The sequence below is a fragment of the Filobasidium floriforme genome (genome assembly GCF_021052385.1).
Source record: "Filobasidium floriforme strain CBS 6241 chromosome Unknown HD553scaffold_10, whole genome shotgun sequence".
NCBI classification, from domain to species: Eukaryota; Fungi; Basidiomycota; class Tremellomycetes; order Filobasidiales; family Filobasidiaceae; genus Filobasidium; species Filobasidium floriforme.
Window position 1 is genome coordinate 857,954 of NW_025763631.1, and position 18,679 is coordinate 876,632.

At 54.4% G+C, this 18,679-nt stretch overlaps 7 protein-coding genes across 7 annotated transcripts; 5 read left to right on the top strand and 2 right to left on the bottom strand.

Moving 5' to 3' along the window:
• Nucleotides 1-1,657: 1,657 nt before the first annotated feature.
• HD553DRAFT_311116 (uncharacterized protein) lies at nt 1,658-5,770 on the top strand. Its single transcript, XM_046179924.1, has 5 exons — nt 1,658-2,210; nt 2,282-3,312; nt 3,375-5,034; nt 5,113-5,186; nt 5,263-5,770. The coding sequence occupies exons 1-5, from the start codon at nt 2,088-2,090 to the stop codon at nt 5,495-5,497; spliced, it is 3,123 nt and encodes a 1,040-aa protein (XP_046036966.1). The 5' UTR covers nt 1,658-2,087; the 3' UTR covers nt 5,498-5,770.
• A 174-nt stretch (nt 5,771-5,944) lies between these two features.
• Nucleotides 5,945-7,236, top strand: HD553DRAFT_349964 (uncharacterized protein). The gene is made up of 3 exons (XM_046183497.1): nt 5,945-6,279; nt 6,371-6,507; nt 6,571-7,236. Exons 1-3 carry the CDS (start codon nt 5,993-5,995, stop codon nt 7,089-7,091), a joined length of 945 nt encoding a protein of 314 aa, XP_046036967.1. The 5' UTR covers nt 5,945-5,992; the 3' UTR covers nt 7,092-7,236.
• Nucleotides 7,237-7,411: 175 nt separating this feature from the next.
• Nucleotides 7,412-10,936, top strand: HD553DRAFT_27308 (uncharacterized protein). Its single transcript, XM_046177804.1, has 4 exons — nt 7,412-7,548; nt 7,622-9,446; nt 9,526-9,646; nt 9,728-10,936. Exons 2-4 carry the CDS (start codon nt 7,709-7,711, stop codon nt 10,692-10,694), a joined length of 2,826 nt encoding a protein of 941 aa, XP_046036968.1. The 5' UTR covers nt 7,412-7,548; nt 7,622-7,708; the 3' UTR covers nt 10,695-10,936.
• Nucleotides 10,769-11,898, bottom strand: HD553DRAFT_311119 (uncharacterized protein). Its single transcript, XM_046179925.1, has 3 exons — nt 11,691-11,898; nt 11,358-11,513; nt 10,769-11,029 (listed from the first exon to the last, which is right to left on the bottom strand). The coding sequence occupies exons 1-3, from the start codon at nt 11,754-11,756 to the stop codon at nt 10,910-10,912; spliced, it is 342 nt and encodes a 113-aa protein (XP_046036969.1). The 5' UTR covers nt 11,757-11,898; the 3' UTR covers nt 10,769-10,909.
• A 238-nt stretch (nt 11,899-12,136) lies between these two features.
• HD553DRAFT_311122 (uncharacterized protein) lies at nt 12,137-12,500 on the bottom strand (the record flags this gene model as incomplete). The annotated part of the gene is made up of 1 exon (XM_046179926.1): nt 12,137-12,500. One exon carries the CDS (start codon nt 12,495-12,497, stop codon nt 12,204-12,206), a length of 294 nt encoding a protein of 97 aa, XP_046036970.1. The 3' UTR covers nt 12,137-12,203.
• A 93-nt stretch (nt 12,501-12,593) lies between these two features.
• On the top strand, nt 12,594-14,921 carry HD553DRAFT_27365 (phospholipase B). Its single transcript, XM_046177823.1, has 2 exons — nt 12,594-13,326; nt 13,404-14,921. Exons 1-2 carry the CDS (start codon nt 12,715-12,717, stop codon nt 14,808-14,810), a joined length of 2,019 nt encoding a protein of 672 aa, XP_046036971.1. The 5' UTR covers nt 12,594-12,714; the 3' UTR covers nt 14,811-14,921.
• Nucleotides 14,922-16,915: 1,994 nt separating this feature from the next.
• On the top strand, nt 16,916-18,610 carry HD553DRAFT_355317 (uncharacterized protein). Its single transcript, XM_046183821.1, has 4 exons — nt 16,916-17,848; nt 17,926-18,024; nt 18,082-18,158; nt 18,224-18,610. The coding sequence occupies exons 1-4, from the start codon at nt 17,313-17,315 to the stop codon at nt 18,520-18,522; spliced, it is 1,011 nt and encodes a 336-aa protein (XP_046036972.1). The 5' UTR covers nt 16,916-17,312; the 3' UTR covers nt 18,523-18,610.
• The last annotated feature ends 69 nt before the right edge of the window (nt 18,611-18,679 follow it).

Below are 18,679 nucleotides of genomic sequence, written 5' to 3' on the forward strand. Positions count from 1 at the left end.
CCAGTAACGGGACGTCCAGGTCCAACTCGACGACCCGGAGCGCGGGGAATAGGAGTGGGAGTGGGGGTAGTACGAGGAGGTTACCGAGGTTGGCTCCTAGGCCGGCTGTGCCGGTGCAGACGGTCACGGGGGCGGTCGCTACGGGGAGTGCGAGTGGGGTGGGGAGTTATGCGAGTGCGAGGATAGGGGTTGGGAATGTGAATGCGAATGGGAATGGGAGCGGGATGGGGGTGGTCAATCAAGGTAGAGGGAAACAGGGTCAGGGTCAGGGTCAACGTGCGGGTGCGGGTGTGAATCAGCAACAGCAACAACTTCCGATGGGCGGATTCGAACGTGGTGGGATGCAGCAGGGTATACCGTCATCGTCATCTTCTTCTTCTTTCCCCATGAACGTCAACGTAGGCAGGTCATCGAACAATAGTCAGACCAACACGAACAACCGGTCGTCGGCAGGGTTTGTCAAACCCCAGATCTCGGTCGCTACGGGGAACGGGAACGTTCCCAATAACAGCGGATCGAGGTCCGGGTTCAAGGCGACGGCGTTTCTGGGTCCTGCGTCTGCTTCGTCCGTGGGCGGGAGGAACGATGGGAACAATTCGCCTTTGAATGGGGTATTTCCGGGTGGTATTGGGCAAGGCGGGATCGGGATGGGGATGAACATGAACATGGGAATGGGGATGGGAATGGGCACAGGAAGATCGGCTGGATCAGGGGGTACGGGAACGAACACGCCTGGGTTCTCGCCTAGGTTCTCGTCGCACCAGTTCGCTTCTCCAGGAAATACCGGGTCCGAGCCGAACAGTCGAGCCCAGACGCCCAACTATTCGGGAGGTCTGGGGGAGATGCAGTTGCAACAGGGCAACATGTCTCCGCCTATGAATGTCTCCGGTTCGATCCCAGTGGGCAGGTCTGGATCGGCCCGTCAGAGCATGCAGCAACAACAGCACGTCTCGTTCGAACCGTCCAGCGTCGGGTCGACCGGGTCGTCATTCCACCCGTCCAGGAGCATGCGAAAGGGATCGTTGCAGCAACATCATCCGTACTCCCGGAGCGGGTCGACTACGCCGTCGGAACCTCCTCCATCACCTTGGGGAGGGATGAATGGGAGTTATCCGTTCCCCGGTCTGACACCGCTGCACGAGGGGAAAGGGCAGAGCTTTGGATATGGCGCGATGCAGAATCAGAGCCAGAACCAGAATCAGAATTTGCATCATAACAATGGGATGTCGACATCGTCTTCCCTGACCAACACGCCGTTCGGGAGTTTCGGTGCGGACCCTGTGCGGGAGATGGACGAACGGGATCGCTTGGCCGAGGAGAATACGTACTGGAACGCGTTGAACTCGTTCTCACAACAGAACGGAGGTCCGGAAGAGGGTAATGTCGTCAACGGTGGGAGTTCCGCGGGTTTCGGACAGACGAACAGCGTGCCGACAAGCGGGGCTGCGACGCCGTTGAACGGACAGCCGCAGGTCAACATGGCGGATTTCATGTCGCCCGAGTTCGTTGCACTGCTGAATAGCGCCGAGGGGGCCGGCTTGTCGGACGAAGCGGTCGCTGCCGCTATCAATGGGTTGGTACAGCAAGGAGGTCTGGCTCAGTTCACAGGTCCCGAGTTTGGCTCCCGAGAGGCACCTCCAGCTGTTGTTCCCCCTGCCAACTCTTCGTCCTCTCAGAGCTTGTTGACAAGAAGACTGCAGCAGCAACAACAACAACAACAACAGCAGCAACAGCAGCAGCCGCCAGCGCCGTCACAATCGTTCGAACGCCAGGAGAATGAACCGAATGCGACGCCGTTCGGTCAGTCGAATCAAGGCGATGCGCGGAGGACGAGTCACGTCCCTGGATTTGCGGCGTCTACACCTAGCCATTTCTCCTCTTCCTTACCTGGTTCATCCGGTCGACTCGGTACGAGCCAGCAATCCGCCGGTCAATCTGGCAACAAGAGCGGGAACGCTTTCGGATCGCCTCATTTGCCCTCGTCGGGTTTCTCGTCGTCGTTCGGCTATACGCCGGGATCGCTCAATACCAACCGTTCAGGCGGTTGGGGTCCTTCTCGCGGTGTCGGTGGGACGCCTACGACACCGATGACGATACCGAGCTCGTTGTCAACATCGGTGTCGGGACCCCAACAACCACAAACCCCATTCCAGGCCGGGTCTGTTCCCGGATCCAGTTTCGGGACGAGTGCCAAATCCTTGACGTCCAAGGTTAGTGCATGGGGATAATGTTGACACAATACCTCCGCCCTTTTGCTGATTTTCTCGTTCCTCTTGAGCAGACTTCCAATAATGGACAGCGCACAGGCAAATCGCGCAAATCTTCACTCGCGGCTCACAACTATACTTTTTCCGCCCCTACATCGACGACGACCTCGCCACGACAACCGGCTCCTCGACCCTCTGGATCCAATTTCGCATCGCAGCCGCCCAGTCAAACGGGTACGACGATGTCCTCTGGTACTTCTCCAGCGAGTCAAGCGGCGTTACCCGACCTACCACCCTTGCCCGAGGGCTTTTCACTGGAGAATCTCGCTCAATTCGGTCATTCTGGATTGGAGCTCGCGATACGTATCGGGATGGGGATCGGACTCAGCATACAGCAAGCTCAGCAGCAGTCCGCTGGGTCGGGAGGGAATCAAGCGTCTGCGCTCGACGCCGAGTCGATGCAACGTCAGCTGGCACAACTCATGCAACAGCAAAGCGTTACGACCGAGCTGCCTGTGTCACCTTCAGCTCAGGGCTTATCCGGCAGCTTCTCGAACTCCGGTCCGCGATCAGCTGACGTCGTCAAGGATATTCTCGGGGAAGACTTCTTCTCTTCCCGCCATCCTTCAACGCCAGGAGCTACACCTGGCCTTGTGGGTGGAAATGGAGCCGCCAGTTCCAAGCCGACGTCTCGTCGCACGAGCAATGCAGGCGAACTCCAGCTCATATCGCCGGTGGGCAACTCGCCGAGCGAGTCGTCGGGATTGCAATTCGCAGACAATGCGCAGGACATGGCCAAGAAAGATCCCCTCGCCACGCAGGTCTGGAAGGCCTATGCAAAGGCCAAGGGCGGGCTTCCCAATGGAGCTCGAATGGAAAACTTGACCTGGCGTATGATGCACCTCACCATGAAAAAGCCTGAGGACGGTACCAAGACGCAGAGCGGAATGGAATTGGTACAAGAAGAGGATGAGGCGGCCGAGGAGGCCGATAAGCCAGGTGCCATGGCCGGTGAAGAGGTGGAGCGAGGACGACGTGGGCGTTTCAAGGGTAAAGGTCGCGTCGTCGGTTTCGACGCCGAGAGTCCTCAGGGTCAGCAAAACGAGTGAGTCCAGCCAAGTGAGAATGTACATTGAAAGTTCTTTACTGAATTGTTATACTTTCTAGTGTCGACGCCATGGATTGGAGGGCTGCTAGCCGCTCGCGCTCGCGAGTCTCGGTCATGGACTGGAGACCGCAGTCGAGATCGCGCTCGCGATCTACGTTCAACCGAGTCCGAAATCCTTACGACCACGGCTCTGAAGCTCATTCACACAGTCTTCTCGGTCGGGAGGACGTGGTTGAGCCGAATCCGATGTTTTACGAATCACAGCTCTATAATCAACCCTGGCAGCTTGGTGGAGCCAGTCTGCCCAACTTGCCCCACGCTAGTCTGGGCATGGCAACAGGTGACCTCAAACACGAGCAAGACAACCAAGCCGGCAACAGAATCGTTAATACGTCGACGAGCGCTTCTTCCGGCCCGATCGGCGTGCCCAGGTCTTTCGACCTGAATCAGGCGGTCCGTGCTGCTGCTGCCTATGACGCCTTTGCCACCTCGGCATCCAGCGCGGATGGTCAGCCGTTGCATTTGTCTGGCCAGGTGCCCCCTTCAGTGCTTACCGCTTCGCACCGAGGATCGCCCCTTGACAACAATAGCGCTGGATTGCCAGGCATCTCTGGTCCTGGACTGTACGGTCAGACGGAAGAAAACTATCATCCCAAATACGGATACCTACCCAGACGCGTGCGAAAGACGAGCTTTGACCATACGGTCGAGAAGGGTTCTTCGGGATCATCTCCTGGCTTCATACCTCCTCCAATGACCGCGAAGCAGGCTCGGAAGCGGCCAGCGGAGGCCTCTCCTCAAATTCTGGCCAAGGCCCCGGTCCCTATACCAGAGGACGATGGTGGCAACTTTTTGGATTTCCCGACGGCCGACTCGACGAACCTGCCTCCTGGCGAGTTTCCTAGTACAGCGTTCACCTTTTCTTTCCCGCATTCATACGAAACATTCTTTGACATGGCGGCGGCGACGACGAATACACCGGCCAACACGACCGATATGCTCGACTTTGGGACCCAGCTTTCGGCATCGTCTCCGGGCGACATGCTCAACTTTGCCAACGCTTTCAATGACAGCGGCTTGGCCAACATGACATCCTTTTCCACGTCGCATCAGGCTCCCGTCGAGACTCTCGCTCCTGGGCTCTTGCAGGGCGGTGACGGTGCTCAATCGTTCGATGGCGCAGACCTGAATCAAGGGGATTCGTCCGTGACGTTCCAGCAGATGATGCAACAGTATCTCAACACCAACGCCACGGTGAACCCTTTCACCCATATCAACCCGGCTCAGATGCTCGGGAACATGGGTCACACGTCTGATCGGGCGATCTCGGTCTCGGCGACAGACTCACCGCATGCCGAATCGTCACCCCATGGACCGACGAAACAGATGCCGAGGAGCGTAGGCGGGAAATCAGTCCCCGTCAACAAGGAAGACGCTCGAGCGCCAGCGCCCATCCGGTCGAACAGCTCCCCTCATCTGGCCGGGCTCGGTGTGCAGAGCATGACGCCTTCGGAGCCGTCTTCGAGCCAGCCGACCAAGAAGGGGACCAAATCTGGAAAGGGAGGTAGCAAGACGGGCCCGAACACGCCTTCGAGCGACAACGATCACGGAGCGGGTTCGGTCATCACCTCGGGGGAACCGCCGACCATGTGTACCAATTGTCAGACGACCAACACTCCGCTGTGGAGACGAGATCCTGATGGGCAGCCGTTGTGTAACGTGAGTGTCGGCCTGATACGCAGACGGGTTCGTCAAGCTGACCCTTTCCTTCTGGGTATCGGATGTGGTTTCTATCAGGCATGCGGTCTGTTCTACAAGCTCCATGGTGTTGTGCGACCTCTGTCGCTGAAGACGGACGTGATCAAGAAGAGGTGAGTCTAAGACACTATCAATAGGAACGCTTGGGAGACAGTGATTGATCTCGTACTCCTCGTCACACCTATACAGGAACCGAGCCGCTCCTGGTACCAAGGAAGCCTCGATCCCTTCGCGCAAGAATAGCATCGTTGCGGGTCCCTCATCGAAACCGCCCGCGAAAAAGGTGGCCAAGGGGTCGAGCTCGATCGTCGACCAGTTTACGAGCGCATCGGCCCCGACGAAAAAGGCCAGGCGGACTTCAGATGCCGAGGGTCTCAACGCGTTTGGCGGGCTGGCTCAATTCGAACCGGCCAGCGCCAATTAGACGATCGTGTCCGGTGCATCATAGAGAGCCCAAGAATCCTCCTCTCTCTCTCTCGATCATTTCGATTGCCGGATCAGCTGGTCTCGGTAGGGTCGTGTAATAACAGTAGTAATACATCTTTCTCTTCGCTTTCGTGCCACATTGGAGGCAAGGCGGAGTCTGGACATTCATCCCTTGCTGCCTCCGTCCCCGCTCGGAATTTGTATAAGGATATTTCAGGACATGTATTTTGTAGTTTGGTCAAACATCAGACATTAGAGAATAGCATTGCCATTGGCCATTGGCCCTTGGATCGGATTCGGTGATTGCCGACGTTGGGATTGCCAAGATTCAGAGTTAGGACGCGACGCGACGCGTCTCTTGGTTCATGTAGAGACGCGTTGTAAGAGCAAGCTTGGGTTCTTCTCCCTTTGGCTCTTTGAATACCTTGGACACCTAACCCGGCCCAGCTCATAACGATCCTGACAAAAGGCTCACGACCAAAAGACCTTCACCATGAGCTTCAACGACCCGATGGATCAGTTCTTTAGCGAGGTGGAACAGGCCGAATCGCCCTACATCCTCTACACCGCCCTAGGGATCTCGTTACCGACGGCGGACAAGTCCGAACGGGAAGCCGTCTCCCAGGAAGACGTCAGACGAGCGTACAGAAAGGCCGCTATTCGATGTCATCCGGATAAACATGCCACCAAGTCTGAAGAGGAGAAGAAGAGGTTGGCGGACGAGTTTCAGAAGGTCGGGTTCGCTTATGCCGTCCTGAGCGATGAGAAGCGGAAAGCCAGGTGAGACTTGGGTTGTGGGGTTTCGACAGCCCGTGGGAAACCGGAAAAGGCGAGAGTATTGATAGTCGATGTTGATGGTTTGATGTGCCAGGTACGATGCTACCGGCAGGACTAGCGAAGTGACGTTTGACGATATGGGCGAGGGGATGGAATGGGCGACGTACTTTGAGACGGTCTTTACAAAGGTCGACAAGAAGATGTTGGACGAGGATAGGAAACGATATCAAGGCGAGTCGTAACGTCGAGTCGCCGTGTTCCATTCGCTGATCGTCCGTTCATTGACCGGAGCAGGTTCAGAAGAGGAGACGGAGGACGTCCTCGAAGCATATCGCACATCCACAGGCGATCTCGACGGTATCATGAGCCGCATACCTCACTCCACGACAAAGGACGAAGCACGTTTCATAACCCTCATCGAATCCTCGATCGAGTCTGGTTTGGTGGAACGTCTCGCCAGATGGACAAAGACGAGCGGGAGCGTCAAGGGGAAACGTCGGAGAGCCAAGGTCGAAGCTGGGGAAGCGAAAGAAGCCGAGGAGCATGCCAAGGTTCTGGGGATCTGGGAGGAGATGTACGGCGATGCGCAGAAGGCTGCAGGGTCAGGGTCGGGCAAGAGCGCGGAAGTCAAGGGAAAGTCGGGCAAGAGGAGCCGGACGGGCGAGCCTACATCGGCTGGAGACGAGGACGAGGACGACCTCTCGGGTCTGGCGGCGATGATCGCCAAACGACAGGGATCTCGAGAGTCGGCTATGAACGCCTTGTTCGAAAAGTACAGTCGACCACCGCCTGTCAAGCGGAGCAAGAAAAAGTAGGGCGTAACAGATAAAGGCTGGAGATTGAAGTAGTCTCATCGTTGGACATGTCTAATTTCTGTCGTGATATTCATGTGCGGCGTGTATGAGACATGTCTCTTGTTCGATGTACTCGATGTGATCTACCACTGGTGGCTAGTGGCCCTCTTTGACGTTGGGATATGACTGACGTTACGTTAACTGGGAGGGCGACGCGTATCATTAGCAGCTAGCAGCTAGCAGCGGCAGGAGGTCGTCGATCGTCGATTGATCAAAACGTCTTCGCAGTAACTCTTTGCAGTTCTTGATCGTGTTGTCTTGTGACAATATCGCAACATCACCATCGTCGTCGATAGAATAGTTACACTGGCCACTGGTGCACCGAATTACTCTCCCCAATCGGACTCGTCCACATCCTTACTACGGTCTAACGACTGGACACGCGGCAAACACAGCGATCACGCAGGACGCTTCTCTGGTAAGTTCGACCCCCCGTTGACGACTCTCGCACGGCAGATCCACAAGACTGACAAGGCTATCTCGTACCACAGCTAGTCTCCTCTCCCCAGATTCACGTACGAGAGACGAACCCCATCTCCTTTCAAAGACACCCCGTCTAGGACCGACTCGATCTCACGATGGAGGACGCCAACATGGAGGATGCACCTCTGCAGATCGAATCTGGACCGCATGATATCGATATGGAAGCCGCTGTTCAGAGCGACCCGTTCGAACTTTTGATGAAGGCTTTGCCCGACGACCTAGATCCCGAGACCCTTAAGAAGCCTCTAGCACGCTCGACCGCGGAGTGCGAACCTTTGATCGGGGGTTTTCACGTGCTGGCAGAGCTGTCGTACACAAAAGCACTCCTTGCAGCGGCCCATTTCAAAATTGACCAATACAGAGGGAAATATACAACCCTACCAGACGGGTGTGGAATCTGGGAACCGCTCATGGATGTCGCCGGCTTTAACAATTGGGCACCACTGAGAAAGGTCATCAAGATTCGCGAGTCACCTGGATCCACCATTGCTTTCTGGTTGAGCGAATTGAAAAAGGACCCCTACGTCCCAAACCAACCGATCGAAGTAGCCAAGAATCAACAGAGTCGTATCGAACATGATTTCGCGCAAACGTTCTTAGGCCAGGGAGTCGTGTACCTTCATGGTCACATCGTTGCGTTGGGAAAGACTTTCAGATACGAGACGCACTACGCTCCGATAGTACCCATCATCCAATCGTCCGGCAGTGGGAAGTCAAAAACCGCCCTCGAACTCGCGCGTCTGGAGCTCGGATTCTTCACTTGCGTCAGGGAGGAGCCTAAAGACGATCATCCCGTGTCAGAGCCGAAACGCGACGACACGGTTGCATTGTGGCTGACTCCCTTCAACGGCGCCAATAAAAGTCCGAAACTAGACCAGGCCAGTACGAAAACAGACCTCGCTTACAAGCAGGCTGATCGCGTTGCCATATGGCTCATGTGCTTCGCCGACGAGTTTGCGAAGTATCTCACGGGAAAGTGGTTCAAGATGTTCCATCAGGACATCACTACACCCGTCGACATATCGCAACCCGAAATGGCTGACCGATGGAAAGAATTCAAGTCGGCTGTTGCCAAAGACATGTCGCCTCTTTCGATGGGCGAGAGAGGCTCGGTATCCGCGAGGCGCCAGACGCTTCTCGAGTCGATAAATGCGAATTGCGAAAAGGCTCTGGAAGAGGCCGTGAGGCCCAAGGTCGAGCAAGCTTCGGCGACCACGAGTTACCGACATCATTCCATGCTTCGTGATCTTGTTCTCAAGGCGGGGACCTCTTGGAAAGCCCTGGAAAGCATTCTTCCTGTCAATAGTACCGACTTCATACACTTGACTATCGACGAATGCGGGCAGATGGGGAGTGATCAGTTGACATCTCTTCGATCACACTTCAACTCGATGAAGCTTTCTCGCAGCTGGGTCCTACTGTTGGATACCAACACGCAGATCTCCAGGCTGGCCGGCAGTGAAGCGTTGAGTTCATCCGCGCGGCCGATGCGCGGTGCCTTGAAGCTTTGCGAGCCGTTCTCATTCCTACCACAAGATTTAGGAATGATCGCCAAGCGCAAGGCATATATGGACATTTGCGAAGGCAGAGATCGTTCGAAGCTTGACAGCGACATGAAGGAATATCTCCCCTTGATGGGTCGTCCTTTATGGGCGGACTCGTGGCTTCAGAGGAGCGAGACGGGTGGGCTCGTCTACGCTGGCGTAGACCTGACGCGCGTCTTCTTGAAGCTCACAAAAGTCGCCAAAAAGGGAGCAACGCCTGTGGAAGATAGTGAACAGATCATTGCACTCTTCACACAAAGGTTTCCGTTGGCAATTCCTGGCTTTCACGGTATGCCGCATCCAGAGCGATATTGTGTTCGCCCGCAGTGGATTATTGACTTACGCTCAATGGATTACATCTTCCGCAGGGGTGGTCTCTCATAGGAAATTTGCGGAGAGTCTTGTTGAAAATCATCTACGCCGCTTAGAAAAGGTTCTGCCACGGGAAGGCGCCATCATAACGAATACCCCATCGGAACCGATTCTCAGGTATGCTCGATAGATCGATTGACGTGGCAAATATTTGCTGAACTTCTCGCTACGCACCTACATCTCTTTATCCTGACACAGTCTAGCAGCGACTCACGAGACAAGGCAGCATCCACGACATTATTGGAGGAACGCCATCAAAGCTATTCACCACGGCGTGGATCAATTCCAGATCGATGTTGGAATGTCGGGAGAGGAATTCGCCCTCATGATGCTCTCGGCTGCCGCTGACGGTGCAGCTACAAAGTGGCAAAACCAGCACGACACCGTCGATACTCTCAAGCCGATCAGATTGTCCATCTGGCTAAAAGCACTGTTTCATCGGTTGAACGACGAGCAACTCGCGCCCGGTTTCAAGGAATTGCTAGTCTGGGCCGATGACTACTTTGTCAACTTCACCCAGTTCGTGACGATGAGCCGGGTCGCTACCGACGGCGACCATCTACCTCACTGCGATATGGTGCAAGCCTGGGTCCGACGCGCAGCGATCCGCGGTGCGCCGAGGCAAGCTGGTTGGGACCTGGCTGTGCCCATTTATTACCAATTCGACCCGAACGCGCCCTTTGACGCCAGGAGGATCATATACCTCGTCATCCAAGTCAAGAATACGGTCAACCCCAGTTCCTCGAAGTGGCAATGCGATTTCGCAACCGGATTGAAATCGTTCTCGGGAGAGGCCCTAATGGCTCATCGACGCCTCTTCATCTGGCTCGACCTGAATCCAGGCGGCAATGAATCCCTCGATATCCGACCGGATCCCCGTATGCCCGGCACTAGTATGCAGACTCGATCTCCCGTCACCTCTGAGCCCGACTTTCACCTCTACGTTGCCGGTCACAGCGAAAACGTCTATGAACCGTTGCGTTTCCTTGAGGAGGCGTTCGAGACGCCGGGCGAGATGTCGTTGGCCGCGGCTCGAATGGGTGCTCTCATTGGTTCCATGCGAGCTTACGGCTCTGGTCCTTTCGACAAATCTGGCCTCGATGAGGAACTCCTCAAGCAAGATCAAGCTTTCTTTAGAGGTTCCTTCCCGGCGTCCGCTGCATAGCCCAACTAACTAGACGCGCTTCGACTCTGGGGTGACGCGAAGAATCAGATTCACCATCGAAACACACACACAAAGCTATGCATGCACTTGTATTACTAATCGGCTGTACAACAGATCCGCCTGATATGTCACACCATACATCTATACCCGTCCTCCCTTCCGTGTCTCCTTGTCTTCCAATGATTTCCCTGTCGACATGCTCTACGCTCTATGCTTTATGCTCCTGCGGGCAAGACGCTCCCCTCAAAGAGCGACTTGACGGCAGCCCGCAAATCTCCGGACGATTCGATCAGGCAGGTCTTGGCTTGGCTGGGTGTTAATGAGAATTCCTTGACCTGTTTTTCGAGAGGGGTTTGTTTTTGGGATTGGAGCGGATCGTGAAGGGGAGGGAGGGAAGGGAAGGAGAGGAGAGGAAGGTATAGTACGTAATGTATAGAAGAAAAATCAGCTTTCCGAGGTCGGATTGTCAATGATGATGATGATATGATGATGATGATAATGTTGTCGTTGTTCAACCGGATGATCCGAGTTCCTTCTCTGCGTCTCTTTGCTTCCTCTCTATTTTTACTTTATCCCCTCTTCACCGTCTACTCCTCTTCCCTACTCCTCTTTCTTATTCCTATACCCCTCCTCCTCCTCCCAATCTCAGCTGATTCGACTCACCAAAACATCAACGTCCCCCGCCCTCAACTCGCCCTCCTTCAACGCCCTCTCGACGCGTTCGGCCTGTTTCTTGGCTTCAAAGGATTTGCGGATCTTTTCTACTTCGAGGATGGATTCGCTGAGGGTCTTTTGGGAGTAGGTGCCGCCGTCTGCGAACTGTCGAGAGGCGAGAGGGACGAGGGGTAGAGGGGTAGAGGTTGTAGTAAGAAGTAGGTGGGGTGGGACGGGAAGAACGAATGTGTATTTTTGGTCAGTGATTGATCTTCGACATGAGAAGCTGGACAAGTTTGTTGAGCATTAGGGTTAGGAGGTGGAGGAGGAGGAGATACTTGCGTCCATCAATACTTCGCCGACGACGGGTGCGCCGGTCCGTCTCTGGGCTGCGATTCCGGATGACATTCGGCTAGATCCTTTAGTTGATCAGTTGAGTAGAAGGCGAGGTGGACAAGATGCGCAAGATGGTTCTGATGAGTTTGGAAGGTTGGAGGTCGTTGGATGCGATTGTAGGCCATCACAGTGTGGGTGATGGGTGATTCACAACAGCTCGCTTGATCAGAGGATCTTGTGATTTTGTGAGATGCTCCGAGGGGGGTCTGGCGGATCCGAGCGAGAGTTGGGCACGGACATCTCATCATTTTACTTGAACTCGTCATCCAATTCGAGGCAAGAATAACCTGATGTCCGCGCGAATGCATGCCATCGATGCAATCGATGATGATTTCGGGACTTGTTGATCGATCATGGACATGTGATGGGGCGCGCCCGGCGGCCAGTTGCTTGCCAGTTTTCAGAGAGATTCCCGTACCTTTGTCGTCGTCGTCGCTCGTCCGTTGTGGTCCCTTCCTCTCAATGACCGACGTCCTCGTTTGCCCTCTGCTGCTCTCTGTGGGCGATCGAGGTTGTCATGTCGTATCGCTTACGAGCGTACGAGCGAGTGTGTTGTTTGTCAAACCAGAGGCTGTGTGGGGGTGGCCGAAAAGTCAAGAGAAGATGGAGGTCCAGGGTCGGTCGGTCGTGTGGATGGGATGACGTCGCCCCGTTACGCCCGCCTACGCCTACCGTCGGAGATCGTGATCCCTTCGGGAGGCGAAAAACCAGCAACAAACACACCAGGTAGAGGTCGTATGCCTTTTTCCTCATCCCACACAAAGGAAGACGACGACGTCGATTGACATCATCATCCACTCTCTCCTGGTGTACGTAGACATACATATAATAGACGGGCTCTCTCTGGTTGTCACGACTTTTCGCCACACATACCCCTCTTGTTCTTCCTCTTTCGTCTCGACGGTATAGAGCAAAGCGTCTCATTCCCAGATCACAGCACAGTCGCAGTCGACGTGTTTGCTACACCACCATGCAGCTCGTCACCAAAGCCGTCGTCCTCTCCTCCCTCCTGACGGCCAGCACCCTCGCCACCCCTTCTGGCGATGCTCAAGGTTCCCACGTTATCACCCCGGCTCAAGCTCGAGCCTTGGTCGAACTGGTAGAGACCGCCCAGTCCACGGGACAATCCATCAAAGAGCTCATCCAACCTCAGAAAAAGTCCCTGCTGGGTGATATATTCGGAGGAGACGATGGGAGCGAACCACGGGGGTATGCTCCGTACAACGTCACCTGCCCCAGTGGGATCACTTGGAACCGACCGGCCGACTCGCTCAGTACGGTAGAGACGGACTATCTGAACCAACGACAGCCGGCCTTGGATTCCGCTTGGCAATCCCGGACGTCGGCCCAGGGTCTGACTATGCCCTCGAGGACCCCCAAGGTGGCCATGGCGCTCTCGGGTGGAGGGTACCGAGCCATGATCCACGGGTCCGGGCAGGCCTTTTTGCAGAATACCACGGAGGGGAGCGTTGGGGACGTTTTGGGGTTGACGAGCTATGTTGGGGGGTTGAGTGGGGGGAGTTGGGCGATCAGTACGTGGATGGCGAATGACGGTGCTCAGCCGGATTATTTGGTCAGGAACGTGAGTGGTCGACGGTCGTCTTCTCGGTCTTCGTAGCTCGATCTGATAACACTACTATCGTTTGCCATGCTCGTCAGATCTGGAACATCGACTCGAACCTCGTCGTCCCCGCCGATGGCAAGTTCGACTTTTACACGAGCTTGATCAGCGAGGTCAGGGAAAAGGGGGATCAAGGGTTCAGGACTCAGATCACCGATTACTGGGGTCTGGCCCTGAGCGACCACCTCTTCCCGGAACCTTACCACTCGACCAACAACCCCAACTTGACCATCACCGATATTCGATCGGCACCTGCCATTCAGAACGCTTCGCTCCCTTACCCGGTCATCGTCGCCCTCGAGCGAGAACCGGGCGAGATCGTCATCGCGCTCAACTCGACCGTCTGGGAATTCACGTTGGCGGAATTCGGTAGTTGGTGGTGGGGAAGCGAGACCAAGACCCAAGGAGGGTTCACCAACGTCGAGTACCTAGGGACCGCCATGGAGGCCGGTAACCCCGTCGCCGAGGGGGATTGCGTGAGAGGGTTCAGCAACTTGGGTTTCATCGCGGGGACGTCGTCGACGTTGTTCAACCAGGCTTTCGTCATGCTCAACGAGAGCAATTCGGACAGCTTGATCACCGACGCCATCACCGCCATTCTCGGGGAGATTGGACAGGCTTACAACGACGTGGCTGTCTACCCGAACTCGTTTTACGCTTGGCAGACGGACAACAACCCGATCGCCGACTTGAGGAACATTACCCTCGTCGACGGAGGTGAGGCCAACGAGAACGTGCCCTTGGAGCCCTTTTTGGTCTCGAGGCGAGGCGTCGATGCGATCATCGCTATGGACAACAGTGGGGATACGACCTACTCGTGGCCGAACGGGAGCAGTCTCTGGACGTCTTACCAGAAGGGCCTCCAACAGGCCGAGCGTTACCAGATCAACAACACCATGCCCGTCGTCCCCTCGCCCCTCGGGTTCGTCAACGATGGTCTGAACGAACGACCGGTGTTCTTTGGATGCAACGAGACGGACAAGCCGTTGATCGTCTACCTGCCCAACTACCCCTGGAATGTCTATTCGAACGCGAGCACCTTCCAACTCGAGTACCCCGTCGACAATGCTGCCGCCATCGTCGTCAACGGTCGAAGGACCCTCGAACTGAACGCCACCGTCTCCGACTGGCCTACCTGCTTGACCTGCGCGTTGATGGACCGGGCCGCTACCGAGGGTGGCGCGGCGAGGAGCTCGGTCTGTCAGTCGTGTTTCGACACGTGGTGTTGGAACGGTCAGGACAACACGACCGAGAGGACGCAAGAGTACGAGCCCGTCCTCGGACAGTTGCCCAGGTTTATTTCAAACTTGACCGGTATGACCGGGACGGAGGAACAGCCTTTCCAGTCGAGGAACGCTGCGGGGTTTAGGTCCGGATCGGTTTCCGCCGTCGGCGTCGCCATGAGCGGTCTCGCCGCCGTCACCCTCGGATACCTCGTCGTCTGAACTGTCTAGCCGACCTGCATGCCTTGAAGATCGCTCTCGTTGTGACCCTGTGGAACACGAGCTTTCGCTTCAAACTTGCACAACACAACAATACCCCCCCATATATATGCGTTTGACTCTTTACATACCGATCATCTAGGCTCGAGACTGTATCTACTAGCAGGATGGAGATAATAATCGATAATAGCATGCATGCAGGAAAGCCGTGCTTCTAGCAGAAGATGATATGGAGTCGAGATTCGCGAACTGACCTGGCCGTTCAAAGTCGCGCTGGCGCAGAATGTGGTCGCATGGTGTGGTACATGGAACGTACTTGGCGGGCGCACCGCGCTGCACACGATAACAGCTACGGTTGCAACGACTTGGCTTGTACTGCCATAATGTAATGTCAAGCTGTATAAGAATGCTGTGGCCGCCTTGTTTGTCAGAAAAGAGACAGCGACCTGCCTGCGACAGACCTGCCATGGAAATAGCAGGCGCAGACCGCGACTCACGCCGTTGTCCTCCCGACGATTGACCTTTCCATTTGGCAATCATGTTGTCCTTGTGCGCTACCGTTTGGTTCAGACTGATGATCTCCTTGTAGAGCTCAGATACTCGCTGCTGGAGCTGATCCGCAAGAATTTCCGCCGCATCTGCTCTTGCCTTTTCTTCTTGGTTCTCTTCTTGCAAGAGTTGTTCCGCAGTAGCTTCGGGAGGAACAGGAACAATAGAGGGATCGGTAACCTTTGGTTGGACGAGCAGGCAAGGGGTGGATCAGCAAAAGAGGAGCAAGCAAGAGAGGCGCTGAAACAAATGTGAGAAGAGGCGCTCGAACGACTCACCCGCAAGAGATGCGCCATGACAGCAGGTGCAAACCGTCTAGTCCCAAGTTGGTAAAAACCCAAATTGAGATCAAGCGGCGAGGAGGCATTTTGAGCCTGAGCTACCATCAACCTCTTTTGCTCAGACGATACGAGCTCTCCCCCTTGATGCCAGAGGCGATGCAGTTCTATCTCTTCGGGGGGTGGGAGGAATTCCAAGGACTGACGTCGTTTGCTGATACAACAAGAACGATTCGTGTTGCCAAAAGGACAATTCTTGGTGCAAGATGGATATTTCGTCAGCTCAAAGACATTTCCAGAAGATAAAAGTACATAAACCACTCACTCTTCCTCAGATGAATGGGCTATGTGACATCCGAACACTCTGGCATAAGTTCCAACCGCAATATCATCGTCTTGACCTCGAGCGCCAACCCTCCACATGGTTGAATGGCAAACAGGTGAAACGAGGATCTCAATTGCGTAGCCGAGTGAGCTTTACCTGGTTTCATCGCGGATCCTGTTCATTTTCGTATCTGTTTCACCCTTCGTACAGGACAGGAACAAGATGGCAAGAGAGACAGTCGAGTCGTAGTTTGATCATAATCGTACACTATGCGGGACGAAATCTTCGTGTGCCTGGAGCCTATCGTGTTCTGGAAGCCAGTAGCAAGGTCCGGGTATCTCGATCTGGCGCGAATAATTTAGTTCGATCGGCATACCATCATCTTCTCCCGATCAAAATCGTGTCAGTCACTCCGCGCACAGAGTCACCTGACCTTCTTGCTGTGACGGAGCGGTGCAAGTAGTATTCATTGCAGGTTGATCTGATCTTGCAGCATAGCGTAGCATGTAACCAGTCAGTCTGATTCACTTCGGCTTTGCTAGACAGTCGTCGGGACGGACATGCCAACGAAGTCCAGAAGCATCGTTTTGGCGCGAGATGATCGATACGATCATTTCGAGGACGCTCGGTCGTCAGAATACATGTCATGTTCATGCGATTAACACTGAACGTAGATAGCTAGAACAAGACGATAATGATCACGATCGCCTCGGTATCGTACTATGTGATCGTTCGCGACAATCATATTCGCGTTCAGGCGTAAAAACCACGATACAGATATACAGTAGAATGGTGTCGTGAAAGGCGCCTCGCGGGTGCGCACGCTGAAAGGGCCGGACGATGACGGCAAAGGCAAAAGCTAACTAGCTATCACAGATACAAGTCGAACTTACGAACAAGGGAAGATATCTAGCTAGCTACGCGTACGCGTTGACAAGGGCGCGCGATATTTCCATGTCGACGGCGACTCTGATCCTTTCAAAAGAAATACAAACGGCAAATGCTGCTCCGATGCTGAAACGGTTTTTCCAACAGCTTCCCCCCAGCTCCGCTGGTTTGTGGGGCCGATGGACGAAATTTAACGTTTTGGACCTCTTCTGACGCCGTTCCAAATCTGAAACGTTCAAGCTGCAACGTTACTGGATCCTTTCAGGATCACTTCTACTGCCCCTTTGAGTACCAGGAGTATGAAGGAGTTGATCCTCGAAGTTTTATTGGAGTGACTTGTAAGAGAAAGGCTCGTCTCTGGTTCAAATATTAGCAACTTCCTCTCGCATCATAGGCTAAGAGCTCGTCAAGAGCATGTATGTCCATCAAGTCTGAATCAGAACAACTTGACGACTCTCAACTACCATGGTCACCAATCTATACCTAGCTCAAGTCATTAGTGCGCTGGCCGTATCAGGGCTATCTAGCAGTATTTCAGTCCAAGCTGCAACTGTGCTCAAGCGAGAGGATCCCTCGGCCAACACAAAGATGGAATCCTATTACTACAAGGGTCTCCCCGAGGCAGACATGCCTGAGGATGAGGCAAAGGCAAGCCTTTACCGTGAACAGGCTCTCTCCATTGCCACATTCTCAGATGCAGACACAAAGCCATGGGCTTGGTACTTTGACAAGACTGAGGTCGCCACCAAGATAAAAAATGGGGATCCTGGGTATGGGTGTCAAGTAGCCTTATACTTTGATGCCATTGAAGCACGCTATGAGAATTACATGAAGGTCACCAATGGTATCTCTTGGGCTAGACCCTCAGTTATGGCACCTTGGTGCAACTCTACCTTGGATTTCATCGAGGACAACGCGTACCCGGATGCCTTACTTGGGTTCCAGGTCACCAGACCAAGCATCGATACTACCATCTATCCTTCCATGATCATGCTGTTGAGGTGAGTGCAGGGTCATTGCGAGGAACCATCACCTAGAAGGGAAGATTTACAGGACAATTACCTCATTGTGTCGGTAGCACACTTGATGCCGGTCGGGGGAATCTAACAGCTACAGCAGAAGCCTTTGATGTGCATTTCACAACCATTAATCAGATCCCGTTGGCTGAACGAGACAAGTAAGATCCACATGCCTATGTTCCAGGGAATCTACCAGGCTGATACATCTTTGACAGGTTCATAGCTGAGCTGACAAGCATAGTGCAGAAGGAGCACAACAACTACGTTCCCAATCCATACAAATATGGCAAAAGTGATCGCATTCCATTCTCTCTTGAAACTTGCGAGCCATACTAACTTGAATCACTGCAACAACAGATTCTGTCGTATGGACAAGGATGAGACAGGATATCCTTAATCATAACAAGATGATTCCCAATATCAAGAACGGTACGGCTCCCGTCAGCGACTCGAGCACAACTGTGACCGCCTCATCGATGTCGGACACTGGATTAATCGCATCGAGTGGAACTACATTGACACGCGATGGGACCCGACCTGTGACCATCACCGGTGCTGCTGCCACTGCCACCTCTGATGTCGGGCATACGATCATTCATACCGAAGTCGCACACACCACAGACGCCACTGCCCAGACTGCTGAGGCTTCCGGATGAGCCTAAAGGGCAGATCACAGCTCCGATCGAGCAAACGCCACGGGAAGCATATCCCCTACCATTCCGACCGCTATTCAGACCCTTCTTACACTATTAGCTTTTTGTGCAAACTCGCTACACCCTCTCTCTCAAGCACTGTTTTCATACCAAGCTCGTC